General features: G+C 41.9%; 1 protein-coding gene across 2 annotated transcripts in view; it reads right to left on the bottom strand.

The window, feature by feature from the left end:
• The window catches only part of EIF2AK3 (eukaryotic translation initiation factor 2 alpha kinase 3), a 47,658-nt gene that overhangs the window by 24,992 nt on the left and 5,289 nt on the right, over nucleotides 1–17,377 (bottom strand). The window contains exons 1-2 of one of the 2 annotated variants that reach the window (XM_030492540.1): nucleotides 16,789–17,263; nucleotides 15,819–15,948 (exon numbers count right to left, since the gene is read on the bottom strand). Coding sequence is in view for 1 of the 2 variants with exons in the window: in XM_030492539.1 (XP_030348399.1) it covers nucleotides 15,819–15,948 (130 nt within the window). In the remaining variant the exon portion in view is untranslated. Of the gene's footprint in view, nucleotides 1–15,818; nucleotides 15,949–16,788; nucleotides 17,264–17,377 lie in introns of those variants that run through there. The other variant, XM_030492539.1, reaches the window with a different exon arrangement.

The raw sequence follows: 17,377 nt of genomic DNA, 5'->3' as shown, positions 1-17,377 counted from the left end.
TCAGGATACAGCATCTCATCCATTACACTGAGATTTTCAAGGAGATCCTAGTTCGGAAGCATGAGTCATCATCAATGAGTACTAAGGGACTTATTAAGAAACTCATTATCAACATGATAGACCATAACTAATACTGTGGAGCCACAGCGGCTGTGCCCCTCAACAAGAGTGAGGAATTGTAATCCACATAATCTTAGCTTTTGAGGATATGGATTAACATGGAAGATTTTAATGCTTTTGCAGAACCTCTGTGCATTTGGGTGGTATCCTACAACGTAAGTACATTAAATTCAGATACTTTACACATTAGGATTTAAAGGTACATGTCACTGGTCACTTCAAACAAAATACTCCTGCTCAGACTCCAAAGCACAGATGTGTATTACAAAGCCATAGAAAAGATCCAGAAGGTTTCTGGTTATTATTTCTGGAACCACTGTGAAGATCTGAAACCACATCTTCTGCATGATTAAAACTCTCTCTAACATGAGGCTTTGTATTCCTCTAACTGGGTCACAGACGAGCAAACAACATTAAGCAAAGTTGGGATTCACCTGGACAGGGAGGGAAAGACAGATCTTCTAAGTGTGTGCATGTTGTGACTAATACCTTTTCCTGCACTGTTTGACACACCTCATTCAGAGAGAAAAGTTAGGTGAGTTATCTGACAGTGCTGGTGACTGTATTGAACATCCCTAAAGGATCCAATCCTGGCTTTGAAAAGCCTCATGATGACTGACAATTAAATCTTCTCTCAGGAGCACAAAGTGTAATTGAAGAGATGATAAAAATAAACCCCTGAGAGTAGCTGCAAAGCTCTTCACAAAGCAAAAGGAGGTATGTTCTTTCCCTCCCAAGTATTTACCTTATAGCAAAAAAGGACAAACATCCTGGAAGAGACATTGCAAGAGATCTGTGATGCACAAGAAATGTTGCATTCTGGCCTGCTACTGCAGGGGAAAAATACACACACACAGAGCTCTATACACACACTTACAGAAATAAACCAACAAAAAAGGCAAGAACTTGTGTGGGGAGGGGTCATTTGTAGAAATCACCTGATCGGTGGAAAAATAAAGCAAACAAGTAAGGTTTACACAAACATTCCTACGCAAGAGCAGCCTTGTGATCCTGAGACACAAAGGCATGCGGATTTTGGAAAACACCTTTTGAAAAACAAAAGATGCCAGTGCCAAAGCTGCAGCTGTAACCACGGTGGAGTGTCTTGGTAAAGCATTCAACACACAAGAGTAATACTATAAATTGTGTTGGTAATATATATATTCTTTCAGAAACGCATCATCTTTTTGATGACAACTTTTAGCCTGCGCAGCTGTTACTTTGCATTAATAGGTCGAAGGAGGTGATCCTGCCCCTCTACTCTGCTCTCATGAGACCCCACTTGCAGCACTGTGTGCAGTTCTGGGGTCCTCAACACAAGAAGGACATGGAGCTGTTGGAGCAAGTCCAGAGGAGGCCACGAGGATGATCAGGGGCTGGAGCACCTCCCGTATGGAGACAGGCTGAGAAAGTTGGGGCTGTTCAGCTGGAGAAGAGAAGCTGCGTGGAGACCTCAGAGCAGCTTCCAGTGTCTGAAGGGGGCTACAAGGATGCTGGAGAGGGACTCTTCATCAGGGGCTGTAGCGACAGGACAAGGGGTAATGGGTGCAAACTGAACCAGGGTAAGTTTAGGTTACATACAAGGAAGAAGTTCTTTACTGTGAGGGTGCTGAGGCACTGGAACAGGTTGCCCAAGGAAGTTGTAAATGCTCCATCCCTGGCAGTGTTCAAGGCCAGGTTGGACACAGCCTTAGGTGACATGGTCTAGTGTGAGGTGTCCCTGCCCACGGCAGGGGGGCTGGAACTAGATGATCTTAAGGTCCTTTCCAACCCGAACCATTCTATGACTCTAAATCCTCTGTAAGATTTCTTCCTGCATGTGGTTCAGATACCTGGATGTAGTTTGGAGACCCATGCTCTCCTCCACCAATATGAGATGTCCCATACATAAAAATGAACAGCAGAAGTTCCTTTTATAAGCAGCTTTCCAAATATACAAAGCCAAACCAGCTCCTGTACCAGCGTTCCAGCACACAGAGCCCAAACCTGGCAAACCCAGCCACCAACTGACTTCCAGTCAGATCCTGAAGACATTCTACTGGCCATCAGTCAGCTAAATTCATATACTGTGGTCAAACTATACACGTGCCAGTGGCAGCTGGGCAGCCACTTGCAAGTTCAGACTTTGAGATACACTTGCTGGAAGCCACAACTGCAATGGCTTTGTAATGTGGTGTGCTCCAAGGGATGCAGACCACCCCATCAGTTTGTGAAGAGAGGAGGTACAAACTGCCCAGGGATCACTGCTGAGCAAGGGAGACATGGTGGGTCACTCTGTGAGCTCTGGGGGCACCCTGACACACATCACCTGAAGCATTTCCCTTGCTCCAGAGCCTGAGTAGATTTTCCACTAGCAAACAACAGACAAAACATTGGCCATTTCTGGGAATCACACCCCCAAATTCCCAACACGCATGAAGCTCACTCAGCAAAACACACTGTGCACTCCCAAGATATGGATCAAATCACGTCATGGCTTGTATGCCTTCAAACGTTCCCAGACACTGGGCACTGCCTGGTCATCTGTTAAGCCCTTGGTTCCCAGAAGCTGCGTAGGAGAAACAAGACTGTTTCGGTCAGCTCTGCTGATCACCTGCCCATGCTCCCAACCTTGACGGTGCCCACGGGAGCAGCACGTCCTGCATGACATTGGGAAAGAAAGGCTGAGAAAAGACACAACTGGTGCCAGTGAACACATCACTGAATGGGAGCACAGGCAGCAGAAAGAGCTGTTGCACTGAAAACAACACCAGAGTACAAGCAGATGGGGTTAAACTGAGCGTGAGTAAGTGCAAGCTAGACACTTGGGTTACTAACCATCACAAAGGTGGTAGTTCACAACAGGAATAGAACAATGCGGGGGAAATCACCTTTTCAGATGAATCTATCTGTAAATGGGATTAGGTGACACGGTGCTGACAAGGGACTGCACCTGATTACCACAAAGGTCTTCTTTACTAAAATAGCTTCATTTGAAGAATGGGGCAGGTATGTAAATGTGCACAGTTGCAGGTGCCCACATCACAAAAAGCATTTGTGGCCACATGTTTTAAAAGAGCAGTTTTAGCCAGAGGCTTGAGAAAGACATTAATAATAACAACCTCTGTCTGAGTTATGCAGCTCATTCTCTAGTACATCAGAATCAGCAAAGGGACTTTCCTTGAAAGTACTAGGAACTAGCATCGGCATGCAGCTCAGGTAAAGGAATGACATCACCCTGTATCTCAAAAGCATTACCTCATCTCCTAATCCAAGGAGTGAGTCACCCAGGCAGTCAGCTGCAAATCTCTTGGCACAGAAAATGTAGGTTACCACGATGCACTTACACATTCCTCTGATCTGTCAATGTAAATAGCTATTTGTTCAGCTTCACTGGTCAGCAATATGGCACATAATTGTTAAGTGGCTTGTCTTTCAGAAGTAACACTTGAAAAAAAAAACCACACAAACCCAACCCCACATTAACTCTCGAGCCCTAAATGAGACGCTGCTCTTTTGCTGGTGAAGAGTTTGAAGCTGAAGTTCTCCATTGGCTCGGCGCGGGGTGCCGCAGCCCTATCAGCAGCGCTGGCTGCTCAATCTCCAGGCCGACGGGTGAGGTAATGCAGTTACTAAAAAGCCTTCACAAAAAAAAAAAGAAAGCAAAGAGGCATAACGATCCGAAATGGCATATGCTACCAGGGAATTTGCTGTCTAGACTTTACTGGAAAGGAGGGCACTGTACATGATGAGGTTCCACGGCAGGTTGATGGGTGCAGGAAGAAAGCTGCTGGGTTAAGGCAGTGAAGAGAAAAGGGGAAAAAGAAAGAAAACAGTGTGTAAACAGAGATCAAAACAAGCTGAAGTATTAAAGCCTCCCTGAGCTGTTTAACAGTAAGCGTGACATTCATTTCCCGTGCCTAACATTCTTTATCATATGAATCAAAAACCAAGCCTGCTCACAGACACATCTGGCACAAGGCTGGTGCCAGACCAGTCAATATTAGCTTTTTCAGAGGGCTGGACCTTCCAATAACTCCAAAGAAATAACTGAGCACGGGTGAATTATTTTCCTTACAATAGGAAGTGTTGTGTCTTTATGTTTTTCTAACATTTCAGCTTGTTGTTTTCAAACAGTAAACTGCGAGAGCTTCATCCCCAGTTACCAATTAAACTAACCTACATGAGCTTAAATTATAAGGTTATCAACGTTTTTCTGCTATGATTATCTCTACAATAGGATCACTGTAACAAACAGGATCAAAGCCAACCTCAGACACGTTCTTAAGCAAGCTACTTCTCAGTCAGAACTGTCTTTTAAACCCAGGCAACATATTAAAAGCCACATATGGCAGCTTCATTCTAAAGGGTAGAAACAAGAGTCTGCACAAACAAATCTAGGAAAGAGAAAGCAATCATTATATGTTCCACATTTAAAAACAAAATCATAGGCATACAGTGATACAGGTAACCCTACTATAAATGTTTACAGCCTTCTCAGGCAAGATAGATATGTAGATATATACACACTGGGCAGGGTCTTGAGATGTCCCTAGTTCAAGATGGGTTGGAACTGATTTATTGTCTGCTTTTTGGTATGCATACAGGGAGGTGTCTGCACAGATGCACTGGTTTATGACTTCCAATATAAGAGGTTATTTCTTCAGCTTGGATTTCAGGATGTTGATTTATCTGCTTTCCCTTCAGCTACCTGCAGAGATCCTGAAGTACAGGGTACTACAAGGATGACAGCGTGCTATTGCTAACAGGCAAGCCCTAATCAAACAAGAGTACACTGGGGATATGAAGGGGACAACTCATGTCTAAGGAGATATTTGTCTCCAAACTTCCTCCAAGGCCCACAACATCACTGTTTCCTTAAGAAGAGAACAAAGACTCAGGCACTAGTACAATCTTTTGGAAAACAAAGGCTGTTAAGCTATTCCACTGCCTAAAGCACTGTAAAAGAGCAAAGTGTTCTTCAGAGCATCCCGTGCTGTTTAACCAGCCAAGGAAGGAGAAAAGTGACTGCAAAGGGGAGTCCATGGTTTATATCAGTAAAATGACCTCCTGAGACGTGTTCAAGGGCAACGAGGAAGCTGAAGCAGGAAATATCAACGGACAGGTGGTTGTGACTTCTTGTGAATGCCATCTCTTTTGATCTCAGCACTACACTTGTTTACAATGTGCATACCTGTTCCTGGCTTCCTCCTGTTCCTGTTAACCTGAGGATGTGCCCAGACCACCTTTAAGACCAGGACCGTGAGAAAGGCTGCACTTGGACATCTGATCAATCAGTATTGTATGGAGCAGATTACAGAGGCAGGATTATGTGGCCTTCTTCCTCTGAAGTAAAAGCCAGCCTGTGCCAGAGCGGCACATCAGAGAAGCCAAGAAGTAGGTTTCATGTGAGCTGGGGTGTGACACACCGAAAGGCACACGAACTCTGCACAGCAACAGCAAGTGTAGATGTTTCTCACACCTCAGGATGATTTTAGCACGGGCTGTACAGCTCACCCAGTAACACAATTCAGGGGACCCATCAAGTGATCAAACCTGGTGCCCTGCTCCTGCCCATGTTAAGATCCTTATGACAGAAGTTTCTCTCTATTACAGTCTTCCTTCTCCTTCCACCATCCCTCATACTCCACAAGCTGGTAGTTTCTATTTCATTTTTCATTGCTTAGAGAAGACTGGGCTAAGGCATAAACTCAACTTTCACAGCCCTGTATTGTGTGTATGATGAGCACATGAAGCGATGCTGTAATCCTGTGCCTGAGTGAGTACTACAAAACTCGTTTGAAAACTCCTTTCTTCTCTCTCCTCAAAGCAACACCTGCAAAGTCCTTCCAACAACTGTAATAAATTACTACAGTTGGTATCTCTGTCGTGATTCTTTAACTTCAGATCTTAAGATCTGATCAGGTGTAAGCTACCAGGGTCCTGATAAAACTATCTATTACACAAACAGTGTAAAAAGCAACAGATGACAGCAGCACAGCAGCTTCAGGATTATACTTTCCAGTGTCAGGGGCACGGTATCTTGGTTCAGCTTGAGTTTGCCATTAAAAGAATTAGTCCAACTCTGTCCTCTGCTCTCCCTTGAAGAGCCATGCAGGGAATTGGAGGAACCACAGTGTGTTAACCAGACTACCCCAGCTTCAAGAGAGATCAGGTCCCCAGTACTGTTTGCCACGCAATCAAGCAGACCCTTCTTCTGAAGATTAGCAAACTAAAACACCACCGTTACTTTAATCATAGTCAAACAAGACTTGGGGGTTTGACTACAGAGATGCCAGCCTGCCCTGCTGCCATGGTAACAGACTTTTAAAAACTGTTCTTAATAATAATAAAAAAACCCTGCACGGTGCTTTAAGAAAGACTTTATTTTGACATTATTCCATCCCCCTCTTTAACGTGGCAAGTTTTATTAACAAGAGAAAACTGCAACAGTCTTCTGGAACTTAAGAGCAGTCCTTTCCGAGGCAAACTGCTGCTGCTGAGCCCATCACCAACCTCCTTAAAACAGCACAAGGGAGGAAAATTAAACCTTGCCTCTACAGAAACAGGCCCTGTACAGCAGCTCCATGTCAAAGTTGGAACTTGTATGGTAGAAGGGACCTACACTGGAGCAGTTCGTGAATGGGATGAATAGGAGTTCCATGGGATGGACTCCCATTGGAGAAGTCCCTGGAGGAGTGTGTCCTGTGGAAGGGCCCCCACGCTGGAGCAGGGGAGGAGTGTGAGGAGTCCTGCCCTGAGGAAGAAGGAGCAGCAGAGACAGTGTGAGATGAATTGACCACAACCCCCATTCCCTGTCCCCCTGCACAACTGGGTGGGAGGAGGTAGAGAATTTGGGAGTGAAGCTGAGTCCAGGAAGAAGGGAGCGGAGTAAGGGGAAGGGGTTTTAAGATTTGGGTTTATTTCTCATTATCCTATTCTGATTTGAATCGGCAACAAATTAAACTGATTTCCCTGAGTCTGTTTTGCCTGTGATGGTAACTGGTGAGTGATCTCTCCCTGTCTTTATCTCAACCCACGAACCTTTTGTTGTATTTTCTCTCCTCTGTACAATATAATAGAGCAGCTTGGTGGGCACCTGGCATCTAGTCAGGGTCAACCCACGCCAGTACTTTTCCAGTATTAGGATATTTTAAAACGATGTTTTAACTCTACCACCACTTCCAGACAACCCTGTCAAAGCTCTGTTGCAGACTATCCGGACTCCCATAGCATCAGATGGATGCTTCTTTTCAGAGATACGGAGAACAGGCAATAGCAGAAGCCCACATCACTATGGGCGGCCAGGATTTAAGCTGATCTCTGCTGGACTTTGTGTGTTCCTTCCCACGGCCCTGCCTGGACAGGGAGTTTTTTTAGATACAGAGTCCATGTGTCTTGAAACATTAACTCACAGGGTAATTCCTATAGGAAAAGAGAGCCCGATACAGGAGGAGAACAGAATACGGCAAGTGCACAGTCTCCTCTTTCAAGGGTGCAAAGAAAGTAGAGTGCAGGGAACATGCAGTGACTCTGACAGAAAGATTAATAGTTACCTGCATATGGAGGACAAAGTCCAAGAGGAATTCGGAAATGAGATGTCAGTGGCTGTGCTGCTAGAGGAATGATTTGCTAGACTGCCCAAAATGCTTAGTGCTTGAAACAGGCACTTTCTTTTACAAAGATAGAGACTAGAAGTTCAAAAAGGCTTTAGGGCAGAGTAATCACTTTGTTGTGTATTGGGCAGCTGAGCTCCAAATATCCAAGTTATCCATTGCCTGGGCTGAAACAGGTATTTGTCCAGGCATTACCTGAGTTTATCCATTTTAGTATCTGTAAACAGTGGAACTGCTTAATACCCTATATAAAAACATGCAGTGTACTGTATGTAATTAAATTACAAGCTCCCTCCCTGTCCTTATCTCAACCCATGAGATTTATATTGACACATGAGGTGAAGGGTCTGGAACACAAGTCTGATGAGGACCAGCTAAAGGAACTGGAGTTGTTTAACCCGGAGAAAAGGAGGCTCAGGGGAGACCTTACTGCTGTCTATAACTACCTGACAGGAGACTCTAGTGAGGTGGGAGTTGGCCTCTTTTCCAAGTAAGAAGCAATAGGACAAGAGGAAACAGCCTCAAGTTGTGCCAGACTGGATATAAGGACAAATTTCTTCCCCAAAAGAGGGAAGCATTGGAAAAGGCTGCCCAGGGCAGTGGTGTAGGCACCATCCCTCAGGGTATTTCAAAAGCCATGTAGACGAGGCCCTCAGTGACATGGGTTAGTGGTGCACTTGGCAGTGCTGGCTTAACGGTTGGACTCTATGATCTTAAAGGTCTTTTCCAACCTAAATTATTCTATGATTATACTATAAAAATAACTAAACAACAGACACTGAGCTGATGGTAAACATCCTTTCCAAGATTTGCAGCATCTTGACCATGTCTGTGAGCATGACAGATGGAAGTTGTTAATAAACATTAACCCAGAGTGACTCCAAGAAACTTCCTGGCTGTGTTGAAGGCAGAGCATCATTTGTGAGGACTGGGTTTGAGAGCTCTGATACCACACAAGCCACAAGATCTTGTTTTGTAGCTTCCTACATGTCTCTTACTGGAAGTTGTCATCTCCCTGAACATCCTCGCAGTAGGACCAAGAGGATACACCAGCACTTTATCAGAGCTTTACCAGTGCTAACTGCATCAAGTGTCAGCAAGAAAACCACCAAGCTGCAGTTGTAGAAAGTCTTTTGGGTTTTTCAATTGAACAAGACATTGAACAAAGACAATTGCCTTTGAAGATGTGCAGTTCTGATAAATACATACGACCACTTTGCCCTCCTTGTCACCTCAACAAAAACGATGCTGCATCATACTAACCACTAACTCAGCTCAGTTGCCCATCAGCAATTCCCGTTTCCACAGGCTTACCACTTCACACTGAAAAGTTGGGTTGTATTTCCTACAAAAGCACAGCTTCTAGCAATCCAGTCTTTTAAAACTAGTAGTCTTTTGTTGATGCCTTTTTGTCCCCTAAGCATCATTAGAAGTTTTATTTCCAGTAGAATTACAAATTACACTTTTTAGTTTCACCAAGACAGCAGCAAAGATCCATACTCAGAAATCCAGAGGTCTCTCTATAGCAGGTTTCCCAAGCCTGTCAGCTCTCCATGGCCATGCACAGCATGCATGTTTCCAGCAACAGAAATGAAAAGAACTGCTTGTGCCATCAGGAATCATAATACATCTATGTAGTTAAAGAGCAGTCACATCTCTTCTCTGCTTGTAAAACACAGGCTCCACTCTCCTTGATAGCCCTAATAAGGCTATTGCAATTAGAATTTATCTTCCTTTGAAGTACAATTCTGGATGCTCACTTCTTATTCATTATGAGCTTTTCCAGGACCATTTAAGACACTAATATCTCTCTCTCTACCCGCAGGCAGCACAGGATCACATTTCCTTGCCCTGCAGAGGAATTGAGATAGCAGCTGATAACCTGTCATTGGATCTTTTAGTACAGGGTATTCTCAGGTTTAAACTGATCACCTCCAACCTTCAACAAAACTGTTATCAATCCCCACATCTTGTGTTTCATTTAGTACAGTTTAATTCCATTTCTATGATAGAAAACCTGTACGATAGAGAATTGGATAATGCCCCAGTTTTTCTCCATGGGAATGATACGTCCAGCTATCAGAGAATCTGGTGATGCTTAGTACACAAAAACAAGGATCAGCTACAGGACACAGGAAACTCTACTAGAATACTCTTCAGGACAACTAAAATTATACCACCTTACCTGCAAGGAAATAGATTTTCACTAGTTTAGTCACCTCAACAACAAGTCCATTGATTTACACTCTGCCTGCTTGAACAGAGTGGCAATTTGGGGTTTTACATCAGGTCATAACTAGAAAGTTGGAAAGTAATTTCACAGCATTAATAGACATTGTTAAAAGTTTTATTCTTCACTTTGTCGAGTAAAATTTTGCTTTAGTAAGTTCTGTGCACACTTAAATGCTTAAAGAGAACTGATTTGTTATTCTGTGTATATGGAAGTCTGACCCCACTGCACAGCACTTGCTCCTGCAAGAAGCCTGTATGGTGCACAAAGACTCTTCCAAGCGCTAAAGATGCAGGAAAGATTGCCTCCATTGCTCATGTGTCCCGTGCCACATGTTTTAAAATGCACAAATACATTAAAAGTTAACATTAACACAAGTGAGCCAGACAAAGCCATTCATTTTTAAGCAGAATCCAGACAGAAAGCCATCTTATTATAGAATGGTTTGGGTTGGAAAGGACCTTAAGATCATCTAGTTCCAAGCACCTGCCATGGGCAGGGACACCTCACACTAGACCATGTCACACAAGGCTCTGTCCAACCTGGCCTTGAACACTGCCAAGGATGGAGCGTTTACCACTTCTTTGGGCAACCTGTGCCAGTGCCTCAGCACCCTCACAGTAAAGAACTTCCTTATCTCCAACCTGAACTTCCCCTGTTTCAGTTTAAACCCATCACCCCTTGTCCTATTACTAAAGTCCCTGATGAAGAGTCCCTCTCCAGCATCCTTGTAGCCACCTTCAGCCATTGGAAGGCTGCTCTGAGGTCTAACTTCTATTTTCTCAGAATGTTTGTAGAACTGGAAATGAATCTCCTCTTTGTCTGTCCAGTGACTGCTGGCAGAGTCAGAACAGATTTATAGAGATTTAATAGAAATCAATAATATTCAGCACTGTATTCAACAGCTGCTGTAATAACCTTTTAAGTGAAAATACTCAAACAAGTCTGACTGACAGTCTTAAGTACTCCCCACCCATGCTGAAAACAAACATATCTCAGCTTTCTGTTGGATGATATTTACAGGCAGTGACTTAACTGAAAAATAACTGAAGTAGAAAGCCATGGGCCAAACAAACCCCTCATTATTATTGAGGCTCATAAAATGCTGCTGCAGAGGTGCCCTAAAGTGGTGGGTGAGGCTTTCCTAAAACTGATGTCACAAGATTTCTCTTTCAAAGAGACTGTTAAGTTATTTCCCCTCCCCTAATCTTTGGGAGGGCACATATAACAATCCAGAAATCACAACCGGAGCCCCTCAGAGGGCGTTCTGACCTCTTGTCTTGGCCTGACCTGCTTCAATGTGGGTTTTGCAATTCCTCCTACACCAAAATGTAAGAGGTCAAAGGATGAGAGTTGCTGATTGTTTCTCCCATGCTCTCAAAGCAACCCAGGACAGCTTTTGGATCTTCTCTGGCTTGACTGGGTACAGAGCTTGCCCTATCCAATGTGCAGGGAAGGGCAGGTAGTCGGTACCTTAAAGAAATTCCTAAGTGCCTGGACACTTCACAGCAGAATTTAGTATTTCTTTTGGGGAAGAAAAGCCCTGAAAATTGGAAAATGTTTATGATGCTGATAAAGGGAAAGCAAAAAGGGGGAAAAAAATAAGTAAAACAGTAAGATGTATTCACACTGTACATTAAATCTTGTCACTAGTTGAGCTTTGAAGATTCTAAAATCCTTTCGCAACTCACTGCTCAAAGGATGAGTCTGTCCTCTCCAAAGGGCAAAAAAAGGGAATAATCTGCTAAAGATATTTATGAGTTCACTTTGCCTACAATGCAATTAGTTTCAGCTGACTTCAGGATAAAACTCCTTTGCATCTCCACATTTCTCTGGAGGAAAACATATAATACTGGGCTACTCCACAAAAACATGCCACTTATGTCCAAAAAAGATTACACAGATGTTGAAGTTTGCAGAAAAGTTTATTTTATGTGGCCATCACAATAAAAAAATAGAAAGAATTTAATATATATGAGTGCAATTTGAAGCTACTGAGAGCTTTTAGAGGGATAAGGATGCTGACAGGATTTGTGACCTGACATAAGCTAATTATTTCATTTTTCCAGGATACAGTGGTATGTTTACTACGATTGCTCTAAATGTCAGCCTTGTGGACTGAAGCTCCTCTTGCCCCATGATCCCCAATCTCTCAAATAAGGAAGTAAGATGCTTACTTAGGGATTAGTCCCTAACAGCCACGTCACGAGTCAATGCTGTTACTCGGGTCGTATTTATCAAGTACAACCCAGTGTAGCCTCTGCCCAGAGCACTGAAACTGCTATGACTGGAGCAGCACCTTCAGGCTGATCTCCCTGCAGGGTTCCTGACAGTGCAAAGGAAAAGCGCCAGCCGTGAATGTAAGCTGTTAATCTCACATCATCGCCACCAAGTATTCTGCTGACTCTCCTCTTTCTCAAATATCAACCACCATCTTTTTCACAGGAGTTCTCTCTACCATTTATTCAGCTCACAGCAGGCTTTTCTCCTGTCTCCATCTCTCCTCCAGCGTCCCACTGTCCCATCAGTCATGCTAGTCACTAGTGGCTAGTCATTTTAATGTATAGACAAGTTCACACTTTCATTTCTGTCATATAATTGATCTTCACAAAAGAAAGAGACAGAAGCCCATTAAGTAATTCAATAGAAAGCAATGCAGGTAAGAGAATGCATCACCCTCATTAGTAAACAACGACAGTCTCCTAATGATGTGCTATGAACCATTTTCACTACTTGAGAGGCAGTTCTCCATTTTCACTATGATTAAGCATCATTATTTAACAGGCTCATTCTCCCAAAAGTATACTTGTCTGTCTAAGTACAATGTATTCATTAAAAAACTAAATTTTAAAGAGTAAATTAAAGTGTTTTCATTAAAAGTAAGCTCCTTTTCCTAAAAGTTGAGATTCAATGACTTTAGCCTGAACTTCAATGGGTAATCTTTGAGTGCAAGTAACAAGAAATCTTGGAGTTGTAAACATGCAGCTGTTATAGAGAAGGACGCACTGGCTAAGGAAACAGTTTATAAATTCTTATGCACAAGACCGAAATGCAGAGTCATAACTTTTCAGCACTGATCATGATTATTTATGTTGGAGCTTAGAGTTAAGGATTGAATTTTACCATTTTCGTAACCCAGACACACAATTCAGCAGCTTTTGCTTTCTAATTGATCTGTTCACATGACAAATAATGAACATCTCACTTGTCAGTGTCTTAAGCAGCAGTTTCAGAATCTGAAGTGTTTGACAGAGCTGCTGGAACAGTTGAAATTTTACTACCTCACTTTCCTAATTAACACATGAGTTCCAGACAGCCAAGTTGACATTTTACAGTTAGGCAAAGGAAATAACTACAGGTCTATTCAACACTGAAAGTTTGAAGATCTCATGTCTTTTCTTAAAAGAGATTAAATTAATGCTTTTGCACTAAGACCTGGAACTACGGTTCACTGCACTCTCACCCAGGATAGTTAAAAATCCCACACCAAAACAATTCAAACACAGCAGCACACACTTCCCTCAGTCTGAAAGAACACAAATCTTTAACGCTGTGAGTGTAAAGCAAAAAGAGTTTCTCATCTGCTGTTTCTTGCAAGAAAATATAGGCTGACAGCTTACATAATGATACTGGTTTATGACGAAAATAATATTGTGGTTGCAAGCATAGAGGCTTTTTTACCTCAAAAATGTTGGAAGAGGAAGAAAAAGCCTCAAGTTAGTTTGAGACAGTAAAACTTAACATGCCACATGCCCAAACCAGAGAGAAAATATGCAGAGCAGGGAGATGACAGACTCTGAGACTTTAATTCATTTACTATTTTGACCCAAACCAGAATTGTCCCAACAATTTTCATGAGGCCAATTTTAATGAGTGAGTGACATTACTCACTCAAGCAGTGTCTAGATTGACTGCATGGAGTCTTTCAGCTGATACTGACAGCAGATTAAACTTAAATGTTTAAAATAAATATTTAAATGTTTAAGTGTAGCTTATTTGGAGTGTTCATCACTTGTTTCTTGTTAAATCCTGTCTTATCTTAACAGCATTTGTTTACATGACAGTAAGTCTAAAAAGGCCCATATTCCTAACGCTCAGCGGCTTCTAATAGGCCAGAATGAAGTTTTACTTCCAAAATTAGTTCTCTCATAGGCTCTGCATCTTAACTGCCAAAACCCATCAGTGTCTTTGGCCATGGCTGTAGAAATGAAACAGTTTGAAAGCCCATCTGAAAACATCCTATATGCATAACAAACACTCTTTTAAACTGTACCTTTACGACTCCCGCAACCTACTAACCTGTAGCCACAAAAGGGAATTAAATATTGCACAGACAGACGACAATGGTTGTTGTCTAAGGACAAACCTGTAGTTTCTACAGTCATACCACACTGGAAAAGATCAAAATTCAACACACCAGTTAGTATCCAGTGCCTGGATTCTCAAAATCTTTATAAACCTGGGCTCATGTCTTAATCTATAGTGAAAAATTAAGTTATATTTGCGCATATTTCAAATGTGTGGTTCTGCTTTCACTGTGGTCATCAAACTATTTGCAACATCAGATAACAGACCAAAATTTTAAGTATCTAGTATTGAAACAACTGTGAAGGACTCCAGTTTATAACTGACACCTTCCTCTTTACAGAGCTTTCTACATTTCTCTTTACAGTTTTTGTTTTCTTTTCAATTCTGCTCTGGAGCATATTTTTGGGGAGAAAGTTCTTTCCTACAGTGTTTTTTCTCAAACACAAAAATACATCTGCACAAGTCCCACAAAGTTACATCTGTAACTAAAATTCTGTCTCAGATACGAAGAAACAGGAGTTAGTATTCACATTACTGTTGCAATCCGAGATACTTATTATTAGCTCTCATACTTACACTGCCACAGCAACAGACCAAATCTTTCCTTAGACTACTTTATACCAAAACAGAGGTTGTGTAAACAGATAGCAACAAAGAACCACAAGCAAGAAGCTCACACAGTCTGAATACCCCCGAATTCAACTTTCATTTTCCAGTGCTCACCATGCAAAAAGCATGATATAGGACTGGCCATCAAATCCAACCACCCATGACAGTGAAGGACCATGCACTTTGTCATCACCACAAACAACATCTTCGTTGGTATATTTATCCCTCCTAACTCTAGGAGAGGATGACTCATGGAACTCACTTCTTCAGAAGAGGAAAAAAAAAAAAAGAGGTCAAAAAAAACTTCCTTCTAATTTCTACTCTAAGTTTCTTCAAACTAATGGTAGAAGTAGCACCAAACAAGAAACTTGTCTCTTTAGATTTCCTTCTTACAGTTCATCAGCAAGAAGTGATGCAACCCTTTACCACTCAGTCCTTCGAGGTAACCTTCAGCACTCTATTTCATTGCTAACACATTCTATTTCATAGGCTGCTTATCTAGTATATATAAAAACAGCCCCAACCAAACAGACAAAACAATCCTTTATTCATCTATGAAGTCACAAGGACTTTTCTTGAGGGAAAAGAAAAGAAGCCAGCGCTTTCCAAAGCATACTCTAGCAATACAAAGTAGATGATCCTTTCATTTACTTCAAATTGCAAATAACTTTTTTTCAATCAGCAAATACATACAATTCCCAAACTCGGTTACATCATCTAGTTTGGTAGTTATCACATACGTCAGTCACAAGACTAAAATGCTGACACACTCGTGTTTGAAATGGCAACATGATGTAAGCACTCATAAAACAAAGTTTGAGAATAGCTACCAAACTTTACCCGAACTAAGTTTGCTTCATTAGTGAACATCTATCACATATGGAAGAAGTTGCTTTCATTTGATCACAGAAAGTTCTCTTTTTAAAGATTTAGTCAGAAAAGAGATTGAGCCTTACCTCTGGTTTACTGAGACTGGATGATACAAGAGAACCTGATCCCACATCCAGATCCCACTGTTTTCTCCCACTGTTTTCTGGGTCCAGGGCAGCAATTCGTCCATCCAAAGTGCTGATAATTACTAGGGATCTGCAAGTTAGAAGCATTCACAGTCAAAACCACAGCCATATGGAGTTTATCTGTTAGCTGCTTTCTATATTTAACAGAGTGCAACTTCAACTTTAAAGTTAAGTCTATATAGTCTGCAAAACAGCAATTTCACTCGGTAGCTCTACCTAGACCAACAAGCAAGAGCAGAAAAGTTGAACTCTGGCTTGATGTCACAAGCTAATTCACATGATATAAGATTCAGAGTTCTGCTTCAGGGGAAAATAGTTGACTTTTTGCTCCCAAACGCAGGTGTTACACCGAATGAGATCATCTTCTTTGGAGATATTTATATGAACTGTATAAATCCTATTTCTTCCAGTCCCTTCCACACTGATCTTTAATACATCGTTTCAAAATAACTAAAGCCTGAGACTATTAACCCAGCAAATCAGTATGTAAATTGCAACTAAGTTCTCAACACTTCCGGATGAAACAGGGAAATCCTGGAGATTTTACAAGTCTTTGAATAAAACAAGTCTTGACTAAGGCATACACGGGACACTAGAAACAACCTCCAACATCTATAGCAAGAAAGCAAGCAAACTGCCTTATGCAGCTTAGGTTTTAGGTAGTCTATCTGTCTGGGGATACATGGCAATGGCAGGCTAGCTGTTGATTTCTATAGGGCCTGAAGCTCATCAGCTTTAGTATATCTTGCTTCTCACACAGCCATACAGTTAGAATAAGCAGTTCTGGTTGGGCTACAGTTCAGGCATGAAAATAAAATTAAAACAAAATAAACAACACATCAGAGACAAAACACTGACAAGGCATTTTTGAAGAGCCTTTTATTTCTCCTGAAGATTGTTTTATTCCGACCTGGAAAAGCTGGGATGTGTTGGCAGTTTTGGCTTGCAGCAGGCTCCCTAATCTTCAAAGGCTGCGGGAGAAGAGCTTGATCACTTTCACAGACTGGTTGCATTGAGGGGGCTGGATCTAGTGACCCAGAAGGACCTTTCTAGACATTGATTTCAATGAGAATAAGGAACTGTGCAAATAAACCTGATGGGGAGATTAACTGGTTTTATGTGGGGGGAGGTAATGCACACAGAGACATGTATGAATCATTACTTTAAACAATAAGGAACACTAAATTATTGTGTAAAACTGAAGCCAACTTGTCCAAAGTTACCAGTGGAGAAGCTGAAGTTTAGAGAGGAAATGATGGGGGCTATCCTTTTTCTGTAAGGTGGGAAAAACTAAAATCATGATCTTAAAAACATGTTCAAGGATAGGGGCTTATTACACCACCTGTAACAAAGGTCATGTAAAACATTGTAGTTTTACATATAAAAGTAACCCCCATATTTTATAGGGCCTTATAGTGTAGCCCTGTATTGCTAATAAATAGAAAATTAAATGCATCTTTAACCTGTACCAAAAGTTACATAGAGGCTCCTACTTCTGA

This window comes from Strigops habroptila, chromosome 7 (assembly GCF_004027225.2).
Source record: "Strigops habroptila isolate Jane chromosome 7, bStrHab1.2.pri, whole genome shotgun sequence".
Classification (NCBI taxonomy): domain Eukaryota; kingdom Metazoa; phylum Chordata; class Aves; order Psittaciformes; family Psittacidae; genus Strigops; species Strigops habroptila.
Note: the sequence above shows the minus strand (reverse complement) of the source record. Positions and strands in the feature narration are given on the sequence as shown.